This window comes from Heterodontus francisci, chromosome 8, assembly GCF_036365525.1.
Source record: "Heterodontus francisci isolate sHetFra1 chromosome 8, sHetFra1.hap1, whole genome shotgun sequence".
Lineage (NCBI taxonomy): Eukaryota > Metazoa > Chordata > Chondrichthyes > Heterodontiformes > Heterodontidae > Heterodontus > Heterodontus francisci.
In genome coordinates this window covers 52,278,612-52,303,479 of record NC_090378.1, presented here as the reverse complement: position 1 = coordinate 52,303,479, position 24,868 = coordinate 52,278,612, and the positions used below count along the sequence as shown (strand labels likewise).

At 44.4% G+C, this 24,868-nt stretch overlaps 1 protein-coding gene across 1 annotated transcript in view; it reads right to left on the bottom strand.

Annotated features, from left to right (window-relative positions):
- The window catches only part of faf1 (Fas (TNFRSF6) associated factor 1), a 552,776-nt gene that overhangs the window by 463,635 nt on the left and 64,273 nt on the right, over window positions 1-24,868 (bottom strand). The window contains exons 5-6 of the mRNA XM_068037154.1: window positions 6,870-6,961; window positions 1,105-1,208 (exon numbers count right to left, since the gene is read on the bottom strand). Coding sequence (XP_067893255.1) covers window positions 1,105-1,208; window positions 6,870-6,961 — 196 coding nt within the window. The remainder of the gene's footprint in view (window positions 1-1,104; window positions 1,209-6,869; window positions 6,962-24,868) is intronic.

Sequence of the window (24,868 nt, the reverse complement as noted above, 5' to 3'; positions counted from 1 at the left end):
TGACTCCAACTGCAACATCTAAATTCAGCATCAAAACATCATAAACCTCTCCTTCAGTTCCCATGAAAACAATATTCCTAAACAACTCATTGAAAATCTCATCCAAACCACCACCCCAATCTCCAAACTTTTATTCAACAGTTTGGACTGAATAGAACATTTAAAAAAATGAGATGACTTTTTTTTTTAAATCACTTCCACCTCACAATTATTAATTGTACATTTTCTGCCTGGTTGCCAGGATATTCCCAATATTAAAATTCTACAGGAGAACAGTACCAGACTCATGTTCTTTAGAAAATAGGCTTTTGGAGCACTGGAATAATACTGGATTTGACATACTGTCATATTTGATTCTAACAAATATGTTAAATTGGCTGAATACAGATACAGTAATAAACACAAGCTGAAACTTTGCCAGCCTTTACCTGACCATTAAACTAGCTTTTTAGATGTGTATTTCCAGTAATAAGCACTGGAGACTCCTTGAAGGCACATATATTTCTAAGCGCTTTATCTCAAAAGTTCAAGTATTCACATTTTTTGCCTCTTAGCAGGTATGCCAAATCAATCAGGAAATTTACAAGCAGCACAATAAATGTTTTAATAATATAGTGCTCAACCCCAAGAGCTAATGCACTCACTAATAATTTTAAAATCATTTTAAGACAAGGCAATCTTACAGCAAAGCTGCAGACCTCCCTTCCATCTAGATTCAATGGGGCTGAATTTCTGCAGAGTTTTCCCACCCGTCCACCATAGCTTTGCCGGAAGACCTATGGAAACACTGGAAAAATAACAAACAGTAAAAATGAAGCTTTTCCAGGGTTTCCGTAGCTTTTGCGCCAGCATTACAACAGACAAGTGGGAGATCCCCACGAAAATACAAACCCAAAGTTTCTAAATCCAAGCCCTGCTTTTCATTCTAATTTTTGTCAGTTCATAATTTTTTTTTATATAAAAAAAGTGTTCATGCTTGCTTAATGTACTCCCACCAGTCTAGATAGCATCAAAATACAGTCAAACAAATGAATGCCAAAGCAAGGCGATCAGAAACTGTATTCGCACAAGAAAATGAAAGAAAACAACCTCACAACAGCTTACCTAGACTGGCTTGTTGCTGGTCCATCTGATCCTGGTTGAGCTATGTCAGGTGTGAGAACATAAAGGCTATTATTCTTAGGCAAGTGAAGAGACCTCAGAATAGTCTACAGATAGGGAGAAAAAGTGCGTTCAAATTAAATCTCAAGGATTTAGAATAGATCAAAATAACCAGAGAATAATTCTATATCAATCACGCTTACAATCGTGGAGGTTAAATCCTTAAAACGCTTTCTAAACAGCACCCAAAATGTCTGGTCATCCTGGTTCTCACATCAACTTAATAGCAAGGACACAAACTTCAAAAGGCTTGAATCCTCGGAATAGAATACAGGCATACCAAAATGAAGAATATAAATTGTGAGATATTTTTGTTAGTGCCACCTCAGTCTGAGAGATTTGGTCCCAAATCAAGCCTTAGAGAGGATTTAAAGTAGCAGATCTGACAAATGTTCGTCTCCCACAGTACATCAAGAGTGCCATGATTAGTTGTTCTATGAAGTAGACATCTTTGCTAATGGAATTTCAGGCAAGTAATGACACTTATATAAATGTATTACATAAGAACTACTAGATGAAAAGACCAAGCACGACCTAATTCATCTTCTACCATCCTGTAGTCACACTATACAATGATACGGTAGTTGGTGAGTAATAACAGCAATCAATCTCCAACTAGTTTGCAAAAGGCCAAGGAATGAAGCAAGGAAAATCCCAGTGGTGGACAACTTTGCAAAATGTAGAAAATTGGGGGCCATTTTAAAAATAGGTCAGCTAATAGAACTTAAAATACAACATGCCAGACAAGGACAGAAACAAGAATATCTTATACAAGATATATTACTAATATGTTTCAGCTAAATAAACCATGATACTACAGATGATTCAGCATCTACTTAGAAACAGATTTGCTATCACAGTCACACTAGCTCTTCAAAAGCACAATCTAGCAGTGCCCACTCCTACTGAATTTAACAAACACCAAAGGTTGGAAAACCCTACTGTAACACTGCAGATACATTATTGAGCTCCATGGGCAAAGAAACATACATATCCTGCTCCATGGTTTTACCCAATTGTCCTATTTATTCCATGTATGGCTCTCTCAGATGATGACCCAGCATATCTTGCTTGGTTTAAGGCTCTTTCATGCCAGATTTAACTAAATGCAAAGAAAGCACCAATCCCACATGACTGAAGATAGTAACAGCATGGAACCAAGGTTTAAGATTCTGTACTGCCTTCTAAAATCCAAGAGGGATAAAGGTATGGATGTTAATTTTACCTGACCATTGGCTGAATTGTGACAAGAACAAGAGCCTGGTGCATTATTTCAGAAGCTGACCCACCAAAAAAAAAAAAATGCAACAAAGCCAACCAACTTCCGATTGTCATAATGTACAACCAGTTACCAGCGTGGAAGATGGTACTCTGCAATGGTGGTCAAAGCATGTTGTTGCTGATGAAATGTTAGTAAAACTGGCACATTAAAAAGTTAGGAACACCAGCAACAACTGTGCCATGCGAAAGGCTTTTCTCACTTTAAGGTTGTAATTAAGAGGCAAGCAACATTACCACCTGAAAATGTAGACAAATTTGTCTGTATAAGCAACTGGCCAAATAGCAGCAATAAACAGCTCTTTTTAGGCTTGTAGGAAGCATTACATTTATTTTGCCTGTAGCAATGCAAAGCTTACCAATTTTCCTTTTTAATTTGCACTTCTGCAAAAATGACTCAAAAGCTTTTGATGTTATCTTCACAATCAACAGTTAAGTTTGATGTTTTCTACATAATTGCATGAAATATCAGTAACAAATAACTTCAGTGACAAGGATGCAATAATCAATTATTTTATCAGGATTAAAATCTTTAAAATAGCAATAAATCCAGATTAATTCTTTTAATCATTTGACAGCCCTAAAGAAAACACAGCAAGGAGGTTGTGAAAGATGCACTAGAGGTAGATATCTAGTATGTAGCAATGCTAGGGAAGGAAGAATTGGGGCTTTATTGTACTCGAGTTGTGGCAGGAGTGGGGGGGGGGGGGGGGGGGGGAGAGAAAGAGAGAAAAGTGTGGGGGGCATGATGGCAGGGGAGAATACAAGAAATAGGAGCAGTAGACCATATGGCCCATTGAGCTTGCTCCGCCATTCAATACGATCATGGCTGATCTTGGGCTTCAACTCCACTTTCCCACCCGCTCACCATATCCCTTGATTCCATGAGATAAAAATCTGTCTATCCCAGCCTTAAATGTATTCAACGATGAAGCATCCACGACCCTCTGGGGTAGAGAATTCCAAAGATTCACAACCCTTTGAGTGAAATAATCTCTCATTTCAGTCCTAAACGATCAGCTACTTATCCGGAGACTGCCCGTGTTTTAGATTCCTCGAACAGTGGAAACAAACGCTGTCTACCATAGCCAGCCCCTTCAAAATCATATATGTTTCAAATGAAATTGCTTCCCATTCTTCTGAACTCCAGAGCATAGGCCCAATTTACTCAGCCTACCACACGACAACAACCCTCATCCCAGGGACCAATTTAGTGAACCTTCACTGTACTGCCTCCAATACAAGTACATCCTTTCTTAAAAGTTGAGACCAAAACTGCACACAGTGCTCCAGATGTAGTCTCACCAAAACCCTGTACAATTGTAGCAAGACTTCTTTACTCCTGTACTCCAACCCCCTTGCAAATAACGGCCAACATGCCATTTACCTTCCTAATTGCTTGCTGTACCTGCATGCTAACTTGCAGCGTTTCTTGCACAAGCACACCCAAGTCTTTGAACATCAACACTTACAGGTAAGGGAAGTCTTGTCTCTTGGGCTTCCGTAGCATTTTGGAGGAACTGCTAGAGTTAGGATTATAAATTGTTAGCCAGCCCTTCAGTCCCTCAAATCTGTTCCACCATTCAATTAGATGACGGCTGACCTAGACCGCAATTCCATTTATCAAGCATTGTTCCATATCCTGGATACCTAATCCTAACAAAGTCTATTGACCGGAGTCTTGCAAATTTCAATTGACACAGCCTTTGGGGAAGAGAGTTCCAGATTTCCATCACCTTTGTTGTGAAAAAGTGCTTCCTGATTTCACTCCTGTATGCCTTAGCTCTAATTTTACAAATATGCCCTCTTTTCTGAAAACCCCTACCAGAGAAAAAACAGTTCCTCTGCATCTATCCTATCTTATCCCTCATTTTCAAGACCTTGATCAGATCTCCTCTCAATCTTCTAAACTGAAAGGAATATAAGTCAAGACAATGCAATCAATCCTCATAATTTACCCTTTAAGTCCTTGTATCATTCTGGTGAATCTGTGCTGTACCCCCTCCAAGGCCAATATATCCCTCCTGAATTGTTGCGTTCAAAACTGAATGCAGTACTCCAGATGGGGTCTGACCAAGGTTCTGTACAAACTTTCAAAGGGCCAACATTTTATCACTCTTTGTACCAGTGCACTAGCTTTTAGTGGATTTACTTATCAGGACACACACATCCCTTTGCTTTTCCACAATGCCTAGTTTCTCAACATTTAGTAAATATTCCAATTTCTATTTCTTTGATCCAAAGTAGATAGCCTCACACATACCCACGTTGAACTTCATCTGCCATAGTTTCGGCCATTCAATTCATCTGTCGATTTCCTTTTGCAACTTACTTCTCCTATCTGCACAACTTACTTTGCCTCTAAGCAATGTCATCTACAAACTTGAATATACAACTTCTATGCCTTCATCCAAGTCACTGATGTACATGGTAAAAAGCTGAGGCCCCAATACAGATCCCTGTGGAACACCACTTGTCATAGGTCGGCGGAGTAAGTTCCTTTATCCCTACTTTGTCTCCTACCTTCAAACCAATTACCAACCCATGTCACAAGGTAATTCCATGTGCTTTCAGTTTTACTAACAGTCTCTTGTGGAGAATCTTGTCAAATAGCTTCTGCAAGTCAATATAAACACATCCACAGATACTTCCTTATCCACTATATTTGTGACTTCAGTAATTTCAACTATAGTGGTCAGATGAGGCATATCATTCATCGACCTTTTTTTGATCAGTTTATACTTGTTCACGTGCTCGGACATCACATGTCCCTGATGATAGATTCGAACAACGTACCAACTGATAAGTCTGCATTTTCCTAGTTTCTCCCTCCATCCCTCCTTAATTAATGGAACGACATTTGCCACTTTCCAATCCAAAAGACAAAATTCCTGAAACTATAGCGTTTTAGAAAATTACGACTTATGCCTCTGAAATTTCCTTACCCATCTCTTTCAATACCCTGAGGCAAAAATCATAAAGTCACATGACTTCAACCACTATCATTCTTTTAAAACAAAACATTAAATCCAATAATTTCCTCTTTGGACTTATCTTTAGGTTCCCCTTTACCACTGGTATTTTGTCCTCATTCTCTCTGAAGACAGATACACAGTATTCATTTAACAAGTGTTCCATTTCCTTATTGTCCATCATAATCTCTCCTCCATCTGACTTTAAAAAGCCCACATTTCCTTTACCACACTCTTTCAATATATTTATAGTAATTTTTACTGTAAGTTAATACCCCTTGTAAGATTTCATCATATCTCCTTTATGAATCTCATTACTTTCTTGGTATCCCTTGGTTGTCTTTTTTTAATAGCTCTCCCAGTCTGCTAGATTTCCACTTTTCCTTAAATTTACAGAAGCCTTTACTTTAAGCTTGATACGGTCTCTTACCTCATATGTTGGCCATGGGTTGCTTAACTACACAAGTGGAGTTTTTGCCTTTTGGGGGTTAGTTGGCAGCATGCGTGGCAGTGCTGGTTTGTGACTTTCTAAAGGATCTCTGTAAACAGTGAATTTGGTATTTTGTGATTGGTTCCTGGATAAATATCTCTGTCGCTTTCTTTCTCTTTCCTCCACACAGCCATAAATATTTGCAACATACCAATTGAACATAAAAGGTGGTACAGTCCCCACGTTTAAAACAGGCAGTTGCTTATATTTACATCATCAAAGTTGCCAATTACAGTGCCTTAATTTTGGACAGAAATATCTGTGCTTACTCACTATAAATAATCTGCATGGGAGGAATCACATTTCCTGGGCTTATCAAGAAAACACATTTTCTTTTTGTCTAACATTTCCTGGGCTTGCAGAAAAGTGTTTGGATTTTGAAACACTCAATTATTTCTTCAGCTCTTCGGATTTAAAAAACATTTTCCGTCTGAAATTTTTGAACTGCAGAAAGGTGAAAATAGATTCCGCACGTGCAGAGATTATTTACAAAGCAAGAAAGTGATGATATTTTGCAAGCGACATTATCCAAACACAAGTATTTGCATTATTATTCTTTGGTTAACTGGCTGTTTCTATGAGAATTCTCACAACGATAGATTTCGGGGTGAAAATGTGGTTAAAACTTTGCAGTACTGTGCAACAATATAGATATCAAATTGCAAATATCTCAGTCCACTAAGGCAAACCTAAATCTGCAGGAGGGAGCATCTCTATTTCTATTGAGATAATCCAATTTTTAAAAGTATCGCAGACTATTTTGATAATGTATATTTTACATACTAAAAGTAATAAACCTAATAATCAGTCAAGAAATGGTAACTAGTTACTGTCTACAGATACATCGGGCATTTTCCTTCAACTCTTTCTTGCAAGGTATTGAAAGGGAATAAAACAAAAATAATTTTAGAGACCATCTGGAATTGATATCCAAATTAAGTTTAAATGGCAATAAAATAAAAACTTACACTGTCGCTTACATCTGTTGACTTCCAACCTTTTAATTGCATTTGTGATATAGGAATTTGTAGCTCATTTTCTAAAATTTGCTTGATAGCACCTGCAAGATTTAAAAAAATCTATTAATTCTATCTTCCAGTAAATATTCTTAGTACCATGGTAATATTACTACTTAAACAAAATACTCAACAATAATACAAATAACAAAACTGAGCAGCAAATATGTATACAGACAAGACTCAAAATTTCTATTTAATAAACTTACGATAAAATATATATACTGCTTTTGACAGAAAATATCCAAAGGCACCTCAGACACATAATAGAAAAAAAGAAAAACAAAGAGGAAGATATATTAAGTGGGTTGACCAAAAACATGGCGAAAGATGAGTTTTTGGCAGGGTCAAAAGAGGGAAGGGACAGTGAATAGGCGGAGAGGACTGGAAAATAAATTTCAGAATATAGAGCAGAGGCAGAAGGTATAGCCGTGTATGGTGGGGTGACAGAAAGGAGAGATGCAGAAGAGGCTGTAGTGAAAGGAACAAGATTTGGGAGAAGGGGAGTCACAATGTAGTAGGTTGCAGAGATTGGGATGGGAGGGGCTATTGTCACAGAACTGTTTTTTCTCCTCTGTTTAAAACAGTGTGCCAGCAGCTGCACCAGTTTCCTAGGCCACAGCAGGAGAGACAGGAGGTCACATGGTGTACTGTAACTTTTAACAGTGGTTAAAGACTAGTTTCAACGGGTTTGAACCAGAGTCCAGCAAAGAGTGCTCTGAACGAAGCAGCAGTCTATTTCTCTGAACAGAAAAACTACATTGAGTTACAGGCTGTTATTGTCTACAGAGAAAAGAAACCCTGGAAAAAGAACATTTGCCTTCAAGAGGGACTCGGTCATTTGTTTGTGTTTGCTGGAATTCTCAATAAAGTTTCTACTCAAAACTATCAATTTTAGAATCCAAATAGATCTATAGCTATACTTCTTAAAAGAACTGGTGACGCCTGCTGCAACCGAAGTGCTTCGAATGCCTACCTATTGAAAGATTGTTTTGTCAAATTCACCTGGAGACTTCGAGTGGCATCTGACTGTTCTAATCTAGGACACCTCACCAACCAGGAACGTAACTTACCAGGACTTATAACCCAGCTACTTACTTTATTCCCAAGAAATACTATTTTTACAAACCGGTTAACAATTGTTAGTTTTGAATGTATGAAAGAGCACATGGGGAGGCTGAAAGAAGTTATAAGGTCCTTAGACATAGGTTTATCTTAATAGTGTTTAAGATTTAGTTTAATAGATAGTTAATTTGTTGTTAAAAGAAACCTGGTTTGGTCTGTTTTAATCTGGGAGTTAAAGTATTTAATTTCGCTAATTCCCAGTAGGTGGGAAAATTTTAATATGCTGTGACCTGTGGGGTATTGCGACTAAATTGACACTGCATTACTCACGCCTTGGTCGTAACATATTAATTGGGGGCCAGCGTCTGGGATCATATTAATTGCTCGATTGTCCGGGATCCAATCTGATTCTAACGCCAATTATGTTAATAAGGGGAGTAATAATTTGAAAGAAAAATAAAAAGGATCCAGGTTTCTTGTATATATGGATAAAGGCTGCATCATCGGAATGGCATTAGCAGTTGCAGCACAGCTTCTGGGAAAGGAGAATGTGTCCCTCAGTGATTTGACAATTTTAACTAAGAATAAACTAAAAGATTTGGCAGCAAAATTGGGGTTAGAGGTGAAATCGGGTGCCAAAAAAGCAGACATAATAACCCAACATCTGGAATTGGAAGTAGGGGAGGAAAGAGGTAGATGCAGTGGAATTGGCCAGGATTCAGTTAGAAACGAAAAAACTTGAAGAAAAAGAAACAGCAATAAGAAAACTTGAACTTCAGAGAGAAAGTGCAAAAGAAATGAGGGAATTTAGGTTAAAAAAGAGATGGAACTAAGACAAAGGGGTAGTCAATTATTCCAGGGAAAAGTTCTGGTCAGGAAGAATCTGAATTCAGCCCAGGACCTAGCGAAAAGCTGTTTAAATTTATACAAGCTCTTCCTACATTTGAGGAAAGGGACATAGAGGCATTTTTCATATCTTTCGAAAAAATAGCTAAACAAATGAAATGAAATGGCCGAAGGAAAGCTGGACACTGCTTATGCAAAGCAGGTCGATAGGCACAGCTCATGAAATTTATGCCATGCTTCCTGAAGAGGCTTCTGATGATTGAGATGGCAAAAAAGGCTATTCTCACCGTGTACGAGTTAGTCCCTGAAGCTTACCGTCAGAAGGTTCGGAACGTACGGAGATTGGCTGGACAGACATACATAGAATTTGAGAGGGTGAAGCAAATTATTTTTGGCCATTGGATATGGGCATTAAAGATGGAAATCACATACAAGAACCTTCGAGAATTGATCATCTTGGAAGAGTTCAAAAATTCCATACCTTCAGTAGGGAGAACTCATGTAGATAACCTAAAAGTTTTGAAAGCTAGGCAAGCAGCGGAAATTAATATTGAACTGTGTAGTGTATCTTAATGATGTACTAATATACAGTAACACTTGGCAAGAACACTTAAACCAGCTAAGAATTATGTTTAAAAAACAAGCAGCGGACTTGGTGATAAATCTGGAAAAAAGCGAATTCGGAAAAGCAAGAGTAACTGACTTCGGACACATAGTGGGTCAAGGACAGGTACTGCCAAAAACTGCAAAGGTACAAGCCTTAATGGAGTTCCCTATCCCTAAATCTAAACCTGGGACAAGGAGGTTTTTAAGGACGTGCGGTTTTTACAGGAAGTGTGTATGGAATTTTAGTACTGTGGCTGCTCTATTAACCGATTTACTACAAAAAAAAAGAAAAACAAATTAGCATGGTCAAATGAATGCCAGGCAGCTTTTGAAAAGCTAAAGGCAATCTTAACCCTTCAAAATAGTGATCGATGTTAGTGACCTGGGGGTTGGTGCAGTCCTATTGCAGGATAATGAATCGGGCATAGAGAAGCCATGAGGGCACTTCTCAAGAAAACTAAATTGCCATCAAAAAAGGTATTCCACTGTGGAAAAACAATAGGACTTCTGCTGGCTCGCAAACACTTTGAAGTATATGTCCACCAAGACTGTAAAGAAACACTAATATACACTGACCATAACCCATTAATGTTTGTGGAAAAATTTTAAAAAGGAAATGCTAGAACATTTAATGGAGCTTGTTGTAACGGCCTTATCATTTAGAAATTGTACATGTTTCAGGGAAAAACAATGGTATTGCCGACACTTTGACACAAATTCAACCATGTTAAGTTACATGAATGGTGATGGTACAAAGAAAAATTCTGTAAATCATCAGGAGAGTGAATGGGGTCATGAATCCGAAAAAACGTTTTTTTTCAGTATCAATATTTTGCATTGTAGAGAGAGAGAGAGAGAGAGGGGGGGGTGGGGAAAAAGAGAGAGAGGGGGGGGTGGGGAAAAAGAGAGAGAGGGGGGGGTGGGGAAAAAGAGAGAGAGGGGGGGGTGGGGAAAAAGAGAGAGAGGGGGGGGGTGGGGAAAAAGAGAGAGAGGGGGGGGTGGGGAAAAAGAGAGAGAGGGGGGGTGGGGAAAAAGAGAGAGAGGGGGGTGGGGAAAAAGAGAGAGAGGGGGGGTGGGGAAAAAGAGAGAGGGGGGGGGTGGGGAAAAAGAGAGAGGGGGGGGTGGGGAAAAAGAGAGAGGGGGGGGTGGGGAAAAAGAGAGAGAGGGGGGGTAAAAAGAGAGAGAGGGGGGGTAAAAAGAGCGAGAGGGGGGTAAAAAGAGAGAGAGGGGGGGTAAAAATAGAGAGAGGGGGGGTAAAAATAGAGAGAGGGGGGGTGGGGAAAAAGAGAGAGAGGGGGGGTGGGGAAAAAGAGAGAGAGGGGGGGTGGGGAAAAAGAGAGAGGGGGGGTGGGGAAAAAGAGAGAGGGGGGGGAAAAAGAGAGAGGGGGGGGAAAAAGAGAGAGGGGGGGGAAAAAGAGAGAGGGGGGGGAAAAAGAGAGAGGGGGGGGAAAAAGAGAGAGCGGGGGGGAAAAAGAGAGAGCGGGGGGAAAAAGAGAGAGCGGGGGGAAAAAGAGAGAGCGGGGGGGAAAAAGAGAGAGCGGGGGGGAAAAAGAGAGAGCGGGGGGGAAAAAGAGAGAGCGGGGGGGAAAAAGAGAGAGCGGGGGGGAAAAAGAGAGAGCGGGGGGGAAAAAGAGAGAGCGGGGGGGAAAAAGAGAGAGCGGGGGGGAAAAAGAGAGAGCGGGGGGGAAAAAGAGAGAGCGGGGGGGAAAAAGAGAGAGCGGGGGGGAAAAAGAGAGAGCGGGGGGGAAAAAGAGAGAGCGGGGGGGAAAAAGAGAGAGCGGGGGGGAAAAAGAGAGAGCGGGGGGGAAAAAGAGAGAGCGGGGGGGAAAAAGAGAGAGCGGGGGGGAAAAAGAGAGAGCGGGGGGGAAAAAGAGAGAGCGGGGGGGAAAAAGAGAGAGCGGGGGGGAAAAAGAGAGAGCGGGGGGGAAAAAGAGAGAGCGGGGGGAAAAAGAGAGAGGGGGGGGGAAAAAGAGAGAGGGGGGGGGAAAAAGAGAGAGGGGGGGGGAAAAAGAGAGAGGGGGGGGAAAAGAGAGAGAGGGGGTGGGGAAAAAGAGAGAGGGGGGGTGGGGAAAAAGAGAGAGGGGGGGTGGGGAAAAAGAGAGAGGGGGGGTGGGGAAAAAGAGAGAGGGGGGGTGGGGAAAAAGAGAGAGGGGGGGTGGGGAAAAAGAGAGAGGGGGGGTGGGGAAAAAGAGAGAGGGGGGGTGGGGAAAAAGAGAGAGGGGGGGTGGGGAAAAAGAGAGAGGGGGGGTGGGGAAAAAGAGAGAGGGGGGGTGGGGAAAAAGAGAGAGGGGGGGTGGGGAAAAAGAGAGAGGGGGGGTGGGGAAAAAGAGAGAGGGGGGGTGGGGAAAAAGAGAGAGGGGGGGTGGGGAAAAAGAGAGAGGGGGGGTGGGGAAAAAGAGAGAGGGGGGGTGGGGAAAAAGAGAGAGGGGGGGTGGGGAAAAAGAGAGAGGGGGGGTGGGGAAAAAGAGAGAGGGGGGGTGGGGAAAAAGAGAGAGGGGGGGTGGGGAAAAAGAGAGAGGGGGGGTGGGGAAAAAGAGAGAGGGGGGGTGGGGAAAAAGAGAGAGGGGGGGTGGGGAAAAAGAGAGAGGGGGGGTGGGGAAAAAGAGAGAGGGGGGGTGGGGAAAGAGAGAGAGGGGGGGTGGGGAAAGAGAGAGAGGGGGGGTGGGGAAAGAGAGAGAGGGGGGGTGGGGAAAAAGAGAGAGAGGGGGGGTGGGGAAAAAGAGAGAGAGGGGGGGTAAAAAGAGAGGGGGGGTGGGGAAAAAGAGAGAGAGGGGGGGTAAAAAGAGAGAGAGGGGGGGTAAAAAGAGAGAGAGGGGGGGTAAAAAGAGAGAGAGGGGGGGTAAAAAGAGAGAGAGGGGGGGTGGGGAAAAAGAGAGAGAGGGGGGGTGGGGAAAAAGAGAGAGAGGGGGGGTGGGGAAAAAGAGAGAGAGGGGGGGTGGGGAAAAAGAGAGAGAGGGGGGGTGGGGAAAAAGAGAGAGAGGGGGGGTGGGGAAAAAGAGAGAGAGGGGGGGTGGGGAAAAAGAGAGAGAGGGGGGGTGGGGAAAAAGAGAGAGAGGGGGGGTGGGGAAAAAGAGAGAGAGGGGGGGTGGGGAAAAAGAGAGAGAGGGGGGGTGGGGAAAAAGAGAGAGAGGGGGGGTGGGGAAAAAGAGAGAGAGGGGGGGTGGGGAAAAAGAGAGAGAGGGGGGGTGGGGAAAAAGAGAGAGAGGGGGGGTGGGGAAAAAGAGAGAGAGGGGGGGTGGGGAAAAAGAGAGAGAGGGGGGGTGGGGAAAAAGAGAGAGAGGGGGGGTGGGGAAAAAGAGAGAGAGGGGGGGTGGGGAAAAAGAGAGAGAGGGGGGAAAAAGAGAGAGAGGGGGGAAAAAGAGAGAGGGGGGAAAAGAGAGAGGGGGGAAAAGAGAGAGGGGGGAAAAGAGAGAGGGGGGAAAAAGAGAGAGGGGGGAAAAAGAGAGAGGGGGAGGGGAAAAAAGAGAGAGGGGGGTGGGGAAAAAAGAGAGAGGGGGGTGGGGAAAAAAGAGAGAGGGGGGTGGGGAAAAAAGAGAGAGGGGGGTGGGGAAAAAAGAGAGAGGGGGGTGGGGAAAAAAAGAGAGAGGGGGGTGGGGAAAAAAGAGAGAGGGGGGTGGGGAAAAAAGAGAGAGGGGGGTGGGGAAAAAGAGAGAGGGGGGGGTGGGGAAAAAGAGAGAGGGGGGGGTGGGGAAAAAGAGAGAGAGGGGGGTGGGGAAAAAGAGAGAGGGGGTGGGGAAAAAGAGAGGGGGGGTGGGGAAAAGAGAGGGGGTGGGGAAAAAGAGAGGGGGGGTGGGGAAAAAGAGAGGGGGGGTGGGGAAAAAGAGAGGGGGGGTGGGGAAAAGAGAGGGGGGGTGGGGAAAAAGAGAGGGGGGGTGGGGAAAAAGAGAGGGGGGGTGGGGAAAAGAGAGGGGGGGTGGGGAAAAAGAGAGGGGGGGTGGGGAAAAAGAGAGGGGGGGTGGGGAAAAAGAGAGGGGGGGTGGGGAAAAAGAGAGGGGGGGTGGGGAAAAAGAGAGGGGGGGTGGGGAAAAAGAGAGGGGGGGTGGGGAAAAAGAGAGGGGGGGTGGGGAAAAAGAGAGGGGGGGTGGGGAAAAAGAGAGGGGGGGTGGGGAAAAAGAGAGGGGGGGTGGGGAAAAAGAGAGGGGGGGTGGGGAAAAAGAGAGGGGGGGTGGGGAAAAGAGAGGGGGGGTGGGGAAAAGAGAGGGGGGGTGGGGAAAAGAGAGAGGGGGGTGGGGAAAAAGAGAGAGGGGGGTGGGGAAAAAGAGAGAGGGGGGGTGGGGAAAAAGAGAGAGGGGGGGTGGGGAAAAGAGAGAGGGGGGGTGGGGAAAAGAGAGAGGGGGGTGGGGAAAAAGAGAGAGGGGGGTGGGGGAAAAAGAGAGAGGGGGGGTGGGGGAAAAAGAGAGAGGGGGGGTGGGGGAAAAGAGAGAGGGGGGGTGGGGAAAAAGAGAGAGGGGGGGTGGGGAAAAGAGAGAGGGGGGTGGGGAAAAGAGAGAGGGGGGTGGGGAAAAAGAGAGAGGGGGGGTGGGGAAAAGAGAGAGGGGGGGTGGGGAAAAGAGAGAGGGGGGGTGGGGAAAAGAGAGGGGGGGGGTGGGGAAAAGAGAGGGGGGGGGTGGGGAAAAAGAGAGGGGGGGTGGGGAAAAAGAGAGAGGGGGGGTGGGGAAAAAGAGAGAGGGGGGGTGGGGAAAAAGAGAGAGGGGGGGGTGGGGAAAAAGAGAGAGGGGGGGGTGGGGAAAAAGAGAGAGGGGGGGTGGGGGGGAAAGACAGAGAGCGAGATCGGAAAGTAACATGTGAACAGGACATTCCGGGGCTAACCAAGGGATTATGGCTCGGTTAAGTGAGTGGGCAAAGACCTGGCAAATGGAGTTTAATGTGGGAAAGTGGGAAATTGTCCACTTTGGCAGGAAGAATTAAAAAAAAAGCATATTATCTAAACGGTGAGAGATTGCTGAGCTGAGACGCAGAGGGATCTGGGCGTCCTAGTGCATGAATCGCAAAAGGTTAGTATGCAGGTACAAAATGTAATTAGGACAGCTAATGGAATGTTACAGTTTATTGCGAGGGGAATTGAATACAAGAGTAGGAGGTTTTGCTTCAGCTATACAGGGCAGTGGTGAGACCACATCTGGTGTGCTGGTCTCCTTATTTAAAAGGAAGGATGTAAAGGCATTGGAGGCAGTACAGAGAAGGTTTACTAGACTAATACTTGGAATGGACGGGCTGTCTTATGAGGAAAGTTTGGACAGGCTAGGCTTGTATCCGCTGGCATTTACAAGAGCAAGAGGCGACTTGATTATGACATACAAGATCCTGAGGGGTCTCGACAGGGTGGATGTGGAAAGGATGTTTCCCCTTGTGGAGAACCTCGAACCAGGGGTCACTGTTTAAAAATAAGGAGACGCCCATTTAAGACAGACGAGGAGAAATTTTTTCTGAGGGTCGTAAGTCTTCGGAATTTGCTTCACCAAAAAGGCAGTGGAAGCAGGGTCTTTGAATATTTTTAAGACAGAGGTAGATAGATTCTTGATAAGCAAGGGGGTGAAAGGTTATTGGGAGTAGGTGGAAATGTGGAGCAATCAGTTCAGCCATGAACTTACTGAATGGCAGAGCAGGTCCGAGGGGCCTACTCCTGCTCCTAATTTGTATGTTTGTATGTGAGCACAAGTGACAGGGACAGGGAGAGAACGATCAAGCTTGTTCCTGACAGATGGACATCTATTCGGAATACTGCGCATTGCTACATCAAATGTGCTGGCAGATATTGACTACTTGTAAAAGCAAGAAAAATGCTGTTGTTTTGATTAATAGTAAAATAAATTTCTAATGCCTTTTTTGAAATTTGCTCACTGGTTCATGTCAGTCAAAAAAAATATAAGCTGGCCCCTCACGTGAAAAGGTTGGACACCCCTGCAGTTTCCAATCTTCAGACCCAAAAGACAGGCTTTTAAAAAAAAATTGGAACCGTTAGTTGTAGGAACTGCTACTTCTGATCTTTGGGGCAGCTGCAGGGTTTTCCGGCTGGCTTTTAAAAACAAATTTGGAACTGACAGTTCTGGTGTGTTATGAAAGTGCTTCTCTTTTCAAATTTTTTTTTTTTTTTTTGAGGACTCGCGGTTGAAGATTGTGGAGATGGAATCATTTGGGACTGAAGTGATTCCATAGATGCTGGACTTTGCTTTTTTTTTTAAAAAAAGGTCCCTGGAAGGACTTGAGCTTTCTGTTGAAAAACAACCCATACTGGATGTCACATGTCTTAAGCTAAATAAACAGGAGCCTTGGTGACTCGGGGAGTTTTTTTTTTAAACAGAGGAGGGACATGTCAAGACTTATGGTGGTCAAGAGTTAGTTTCGTTTTGGATTGTTTTGAGTCAGTTGGGTGTCAGGCTGCTAATAGAGAAGACCAATTCATCCTTTCTCCACCTGAGAAACCCAGAGAATCCACTGTGTGATAGCTGAAACCCCTGATGCCTCATTTCTCCTGGAAAGCCTGTCAGAACTATAGAACCATAGAAAAGTTACAGCACAGAAGGAGGCCATTCAGCCCATTTCAGCCTGCGCAGACACAAAAACTAGCCTCCCAATATAATTCCATCTTCCAGCACCAGGTCCATCGCCTTGCAGGTTACAGCACTTCAAGTACATGTCCAGGTACCTTTTAAAAAAAAAAGTTGAGGGCCTCTGCCTCTACCATCATTCCAGGTGGTGAATTCCAGACACCCACCACCCTCTGGGTGGCAAAGTCTTTCCTCATGTCCCCTCTAATCCTTCAACCAAACACCTTAAATCTGTGCCCCCGATAACTGACCTCTCCACTGGGTGAAATAGGTCCTTCTGGTCTACTTTATCTAGGCCCCTCAAATTTTGTACACAGACTAATCCTAGACACTGCCTGAAGAGAACTGCTCCAAAAAAGATCTCAGTGACAGCTGCCTACACATATTTGGGTCAACTGACATCAATCCAGATCATATCCTTTTCCTTCAAGAATTAACAAGTATTTGGCCAAAGTATTTTTGTTTAGTATTTTTTTGCAAAGAGATCGCTGCAGAGAAAAGTTCTTTATTTTATGTTTGACTGGTGTCTCTGGGTGTGGGTCTGTTGAACTAATCTAAAAGGGAACTTTCATATTTCAATCGGTTTAGGTTTTGCATCTTTACTGAGTAAGTCTTGTTTTATAAATTAATATTGTCATTGTTTATTAAAACCTGATTATTTTTATTTCAGAATAAAATCCAGAGTGCATAATTGGCCCCATCAGTAACTGGATAAACATTTAAATATATGTTGTGACCTGTGGAGAAGTGGAACTAGAGAAAGACAGTGCACTCCTCTCGCCTCAGTCGTAACAGGTGTTAAAACTTACTTCATTCTTCATAATTACATGATGTACTTACTGTATTCAATGCTGAAATGTTGGAATGAGGTCATTTTGATGATTTTATACAAATGCACTGGTTCACATTCTTGATGGTAATCGAAGGTAAACAAAGGGAAAACTCCTGTTTCTACACATTTGAAGTGGACTGGAAGCATTTGCATTCATTACAGATTAACAGCGCTATAATTACATAACTCCTTGTCAAAAAAAAAAATCAGACTTCATCTTCAGCCAGGAATTTTCAGATTTTTTGGTCTCTGGCCACCCTCACCCTGGTTTGGAGACAGCATGGTGGAAATGGGAGAAATTCTGGAGAGATGGGGCTCAGGGCTGGGGTAAGAAGAGGCTCAACAATGGTTTGGCTTGACTTTGTGGACAATGGGAAACTGAACACAGCAGAGGCAACTGAATAGGCAAGGAGGTTATGATGGAGCTATATAAAACACAAGTTAGGCCACAACTGGAGTACTGTGGACAGTTCTGGTCACCACACTATAGGAAGGATGCGATTGCACTGGAGAGTGCGCAGAGGAGATTCACGAGGATGTTGCCTGGGCTGGAGCATTTCAGCTATGAAGAGAGACCGAAAAGGCTAGGGTTGTTTTCCTTGGAGCAGAGAAGGCTGAGGGGGGGACATGATTGAGATGTACTAGATTATGAGGGGCATTGATAGGTTAGATAGGAAGAAACTTTTTCCCTTAGTGGAGGGGTCAAGAACCAGGGGGCATAGATTTAGGGTAAGGGACAGGAGGTTTAGGGGGGGGGGGGGGGATTTGAGGAAAAATTATTTCACCCAGAGGGTGGTTGGAATCTGGAATGCACTGCCTGAAGAGGTGGTGGAGGCAGGAACCCTCAACATTTAAGTAGTATTTAGATGAGCACTTGAAAAGCCAAAGCATACAAGGCTACGGGCCAAGTGCAGGAATATGGGATTAGAATAGTTGGGTGCTGGATGACCGGCACAGATACAATGGGCCGAAGGGCCTGTTTCTGTGCTGTATAACTCTATGACTTGACCTTTGGTGACAAATTAACCCACGAGTTCTTTGCATTCGTTGGAGTTGACAGTGAAAGGGGGCAGGAGAGTTAGGTTTAATGAGATGATTGGTAATTGGGGGAAGAAAATCCAAGGCTTAAACAAAGAGAAATATCAAGAAGGATACTAATTTGTATATTAAACTGTTCAGCTTTTAATGTGTTTATTATAAGTAAAAGAGAAAATGCTGGCATAAGAATTTAGAATACATTACAAACTAAAGGAAAAAAAACTAACCCAATTCAAAGTGGAAAGTTTCATTTATTGCACATATACCTTGCTGCAAATAAAATTACAATAGCCTTGTTTTACAGGAAAATCACCTCAGAAAAATCTGCATGTTTTAACAATCGACATTTCAAACCATTTCAAGCAGTTACTTTTGCTGCTCATCAAAATGGTTTTCCTGTTAGTCCTGTTAATGCTTCCTTAATGTTGGAAAATGAATTGGATGGAGATGGAGCTTAAGCTCAGCAAGTCCAGGCGCATCATCTGGGAGTTGAAAGCAGAGATGTTTGCTGGCAGATCAAACCAGATATCATCTTGCATCTTTTCAGGTGGCAGAGTGACAACTCTGGGAATTCCCATGAACTCAAGCCACAGGCTTTTCAGACAGAAAAGGGCATACAAAATATTATATAGTGAAGTTTGATTCTTTATAGAATCATAGAATAGAATCATAGAATGGTTACAGCACAGGCAGCTATTCAACCCATCATGTCCGTGCCGGCCCTCCAAAAGGAGCAATTCACACAGTGCCACTCCTCCGCCCCCTTCCCCACATCCCTCCTTTTCAGATACTTAAATTTTTCTACATTTTCTAAATATTCTATGACACAGGAGGCCACTCTACCCATCGTGTCTGTACTGGTAGAAAAACGAGCCACCCAGCCTAATCCCATTTTCCAACACTTGGTCAGTATCCCTGATGGTTACAGAGCTTCAGATGCATATCCAGACACCTTTTAAATGAGTTGAGGGTTTCTGCCTCTATTACCCTTTCAGGCAGTGAGTTCCAGACCCCACCACTCGCTGGATGAAAAAAAAAAGTTTTCCTCATCTCCCCTCTAACATTTCCACCAATCACTTTAAAATCTATGACCCCTATTCACTGACCTCTTTGCTAAGGGAAATAGGTCCTTCCCATCCACTCTATCCAGGCCCCTCACAACCTTGTACAGCTCAATCAAATCTCCCCTCAGTCTACTCTGTTCCAAGGAAAACAACCCCAGCCTATCCAATCTTTCCTCATAACTGCAATTTTCCAGTCCCGGCAACATCCTCGTAAATCTCCTCTGTACCCTCTCTAGTACAATTACATCCTTTCTGCAATGAGGTAACCAGAACTGCACACAGTACCCAAGTTGTGACCTAACTAGTGTTTTATATAGCACCACCATAACCTCCCTGCTGTTATATTCTATGGCTCGGCAAATAAAAGGAAAGGATTCCATATGCCTTCTTAACCACCTTATCGACCTGTCTCACTACCTTCAGGGATCTGTGGACATTCACTCCAAGGTCCCTCACTTTCTGTAAAACGCTCAGTATCCTCCCATTTATTGTGTATTCCATTTTCTTATTTGACCTCCCTCAATGCATCACCTCACATTTCTCCAGGCTGAATTCCATTTCTGCCCACCTGACCAGTCCATTGATATTTTCCTGCAGTCAATAGCTTCCCTCCTCACTATCAACCACGTGGCCAATTACTGTGTCGTCTGCAAACTTCTTGATCACGCTCCTTACATTTAACTCCAAATCATTAAATATATAACACTAAAAAGCAGGGGACCTGGTCTTGAGCCCTGTGGAGCCTCATTGGAAACTGCCTGCTAGTTGCAAAAACACCAGTCAAATCACTACCCTTGGTTTCCTGCCACTGAGCCAATTTTGTATCCAGCTTGCTACATTCTCTGTTGTAACTTTTGTAATTTTATTTGTATCCTTAACATTTTAAAAAGACTTCATGTCCAGTAAGAAGTGGCACTACAAATGAGTTAAGAAAGGGTTTACAGAAAATTTGAAATGATTTATTTTTGAATGAACAAAGAGGACAGGTAAAGACCAGGTAGTCCATCAAACTTGTTGTATACTATCATGGTGTAACCTCTGCACACTGTTCAACACCCCTTCCCCTCATACCCAAGCAAATTCCTGAGGTGAAAAAATCTTAAGTCAATCTTGGAAATTCCTTTACACCCCCAAAGTCAACCAAACAAGTTCCAGGAAACACTGATAACTGAGAATACCAATACCCTTTAGCCTTCCATATGGAGTTATGTCTGCCACATTCAAACCTGGCTAACTCTCTTTTGAACACCTGCAGCAGACAATCACTACACATGCTACAACATGTTAGAGAAGTTGATGATTCTCTACAAAAAGTACCTCTCAACACCTAACCTAGTTTTACATTTATGTAACTAATACTACTTATGTCCTCCAGTCTAGCTCAAAAATAGTCTAATATGGGCCACGTCTAAACATTCTATTTTAAATTATTTAAGAAAATTTGATTTAAGTTCTTGGAGTAAAAATCCCAGGCCCCTCATTTTCTTTTCTACCTCATTCAAACCTCAACTCCAATATGCTGTTCCACACCAAACACCACTCACCTATCACTTCCGTCCTCATTAGCAAACAGCCTACCCGCCCCAGGCCAACTGAGGCCCTTGGGTGGGCAATGAACTGCCACTTAAGGGCCTCCTCCCACCACAACTGGTGTTTTACCAGTCCTGACAGGTACTTCAGCACCTGTAGAGGCCGCCCAGTAATACCGGTCGGCCTCCTTGCAAGCTAGGAGGGGGGCCCTCCTGATTGAGGGGCACAGGTTCACTAATGTCCTTTAGGAAAGGAACTTTGCTGTCCTTACCTGGTCTGACCTACATGAGACTCCGGACCCACAGCAATGTGGTTGACTCTTAAATTGCCGAGCAAGCCACTCAGTTGTGTCTAACCGCTACAAAGTCAATAAGAATGAATGAAACCAGACGGACCACCCAGCATCAACCCAGGCACCGGAAACGACAACGACAAACCCAGCCCTGTCGACCCTGCAACGTCCTCCTTACTAACATTTGGGGGCTTGTGCCAAAGTTGGGAGAGCTGTCCCATAGACTAGTCAAGCAACAGCCTGACAGTCATACTCACCAAATCATACCTTACAATGTCACAGACACTGCCATCACCAGCCCTGGGTATGTCCTGTCCCACCAGCAGAGGTGGCAGCACAGTGGTATACAGTAGTATGCCCTGGGAGTCCTCAACATAGACTCCAGACCTCATGAAGTCTCATGGCATCAGGTCAAACATGGGCAAGGAAACCTCCTGATTAGCACCTACTGCCCCCCACCACCCCCCTCCCTCAGCTGATGAATCAGTACTCCATGTTGAATAGCACTTGGAGGAAGCACTGAGGATGGCAAGGGCACAGAATGTACTCTGGGTGGGGGACTTCAATGTCCATCACCAAGAGTGGCTCTGGAGCACCACTACTGGCCAAGTCCTAAAGGACATGGCTGCTAGACTAGGTATGCAGTAGGTGGTGAGGGAACCAACCAGAGGGAAAAACATACTTGACCTAGTCGTCACCAATCTGCCTGCTGCAGATGCATCGGTCCATGACAGTATTGGTAGGAGTGCCCACTGCTCAATCCTTGTGCAGGTGAAGTCAAGCCTTCACATTGAGGATACCCTCCATCCTGTTGTGTGGCACTACCACTGTGCTAAACGGGATAGATTTGGAACACATCTAGCAATGCAAATTGGGCATCCATGAGGCGCTGTAGGCCATCAGCAGAATTGTACTCAAACAATCTGTAAACTCATGGCCCGGCATATTCCCCACTCTGCCATTACCATCAAGCCAGGAGACCAACCCTAGTTCAAAGAGAGTAGGAGGGCATGACAGGAGCAGCACCAGGCATACCTCAAAATGAGGTGTCAATTTGGTGAAGCTACAACACAGGACTACTTGTGTGCCAAATTGCGTAAGCAGCATGCGATAGACAGAGCTAAGCGATCCCATAACCAACTGATCAGATCTAAGCTCTGCAGTCCTGCCACACCCAGCCATGAATGATGGTGGACAAACAACTAACTTACCGGAGGAGGTGGCTCCATAAATATCCCCATCCTCAATGATGGGGGAGCCCAGCAGATCAGTGCGAAAGATAAGGCTGAAGCATTTGCAACAATCTTCAGCCAAAAGTGCCAAGTTGATGATCCATCTCTGCCTCAAGGCCCAAGCATCACAGATGCCAGACTTCAGTCAATTCGATTCACTCCGCGTGATACCAACAAACGACTGAATGCACTGGATACTTCAAAGACTATGGGTTCTGACAACATTCCGACAATAATACTGAAGACCTGGGCTCCATAATTGCCCGTGCCCCAAGCCAAACTGTTCCAGTACAGCTACAACACTATCATCTACCTGGCAATGTGGAAAATTGTCCAGGTAGGTCCTGTACACAAAAAGCAGGACAAGTCCAACCCGGCCAATTACCACTCCATTAGTCTACTCTCAATCATCAGGCAAGTGATGGAATCTGTCGTCGACAGTGCTATTAAGCTGCACTTGCTTAGCAATAACCTGCTCACTGACACCCAGTTGGGGTTCCACCAGGGCCACTCAGCTCCTGATCTCATCACAGCCTTGGTTCAAACATGGATAAAAGAGCTGAAATCAAGAGGTGAGGTGAGAGTGACTGCCCTTGACATCAAGGCAGCATTTGACAGAGTATGGCATCAATGAGCCCTAGCAAAACTGGAGTTAATGGGAATTCGGGGAGAAAACTCTCCGCTGGTTGGAGTCGTACCTAGCACAAAGGAAGATGGTTGTGGTTGTTGGAGGTCCATCATCTCAGCTCCAGGATATCACTGCAGAAGTTCCTCAGGGTAGTGTCCCAGGACCAACCATTTTCAGCTGCTTCAATGACCTTCCTTCAATCATAAGGTCGGAAGTGGGGATGTTCACTGATGATTGCACAAAGATCAGCACCATTCGCCACTCCACAGATACTCAAGCAGTCAGTGTAGAAATGCAGCATGACCTGGACAATATCCAGGCTTGGGCTGCTAAGTGGGAAGTAACATTTGCGCCACACAAGTGCCAGGCAATGACCATCTTCCCTTGACATTCAATGGCATTACCATTGCAGAATCCCCCACGATCAACATCCTGGGGGTTACCATTGACCATAAACTGAACTGCAGTAGCCATATAAATACTGCGGCTACAAGAGCAGGTCAGAGGCTAGGAATCCTGCGGCGAGGATCTCACCTCCTGACTCCCCAAAGCCTGTCCACCATCTACAAGTCACGAGTGTGATGGAATACTCTCCACTTGCCTGGATCGGTGCAGCTCCAACAACACTCAAGAAGCTCAACACCATCCAGGACAAAGCAGCCTGCTTAACTGGCACCCTATCCACAAACATTCACTCCCTCCACCACCAATGCACAGTGACAGAAGAGTGTACCAGATACAAGATACACTGCAGCAACGCACCAAGGCTCCTTAGACAACACCTTCCAAACCCACAAGTTCTACCACCTAGAAGGACAAGGGCAGCAAATGCATGGGAACACCATCGCAAGTTCCCCTCCAAGTCACACACTATCCTGACTTGGAACGATATCACCGTCCCTGGGTCAAAATCCTGGAAGTCCCTTCCTAACAGCACTGTGGGTATACCTACCTCACATGGACTGCAGTGGTTCAAGAAGGCAGCTCACCACCACCTTCTCAAGGGCAATTAGGGATGGGCAATAAATGCTGGCCTGGTCAGCAATGCCCTCATCCCATGAATTAAAAAAAAGCAGGGGCCACCGCTGCTAAAACTATCTCCTACCCGCCGCTCTGCTCTCTGACTCCCCCACCCCACCAGGGTCTAGCCAATTGCCACCGGCAAGCCCAGACCCCACTTACCTGTTCCAAGGCCAGCATACATTGCGGCTTCTCTCATTGAGTGCAGCCTCAGTGGCTACCGGCACTGCTGGGACTGAAGAGCTGCCAACCCTCTGATTGGCGAGCAGCTCTTGGAGACAAGATTTGCCTCAGAGGGATGGAAGTCCCAACCAAGGCCAATTAAGGGCCTGGGCCACAAAATAGCAGCATGGCTTCCAAGTCCAGTGGAGGTGGGCACTCCACCGACTTTTCAGCTAGTGGGCAGGGCCACTGCCTTAATGTTAAATTTTAACCAAGGTTCTTCCACCTGCAGTAACACAATGTAAAACAGCAAGTATCCCACAAAAAGTTGCAGCCATCTGAATACCTAAGTTATGGCCGCCAGCTTTAAGTAAATGGGAGCAACTAGTCACTCACATTAGGATTCTATGTCTCCCTCTGTATTAAAAGCAGACGTCAGCAGCACTGCAAGTACAAGCTCTCCAATATGGACTGCAGAATGGGGATTGGGATAGATGGAGGCTGCACTATGCCTTGCGCCCTCCCCTGCCTCACACCCAACACCGAACCCCCCACCCCCCCCCCACCCCAACTGAAAGCATCAAAAATCTTGTAAAATAGAAAAGTCCCTTTGATAACTTTATTCTTCTGGTTCCATCTCCTGGACTGTCTACCTTTGCTCGCCTCATACTTGGTCATTCTTTCAGTGTTACCAGACAGCTTCAATACCTCAAAGTTTTGAGTAGAAAAGACATTTAAGCTTACATAAAACAAAAAGCAAAAGATTCACCAGAGTGATGCCAGCGATAGGAAAGTTATAGATATTTGGGCAAAATTAGAAAGAACTATTTACACCCAAGTAGAGATGCTTAAAAGATGGTTTCTAAAATTCCAAAAAGGTTTGGTAAGGTTAAGAAACAAACACTTTTTTCTGGTTAGGAAGACAGTGATGAGTCATTAATGAAAAACTATTAGAGTGAAGAGTGACATTATGCAAAGTTTCTTCATGTTGCAACATGGAATGCTCTCCTACATTACATGCAACAGTTAATGCAGAGGTTTCGGTATCTTTTAAAAAGAAAATGGACAGATTTGAAGCACAGGATGGG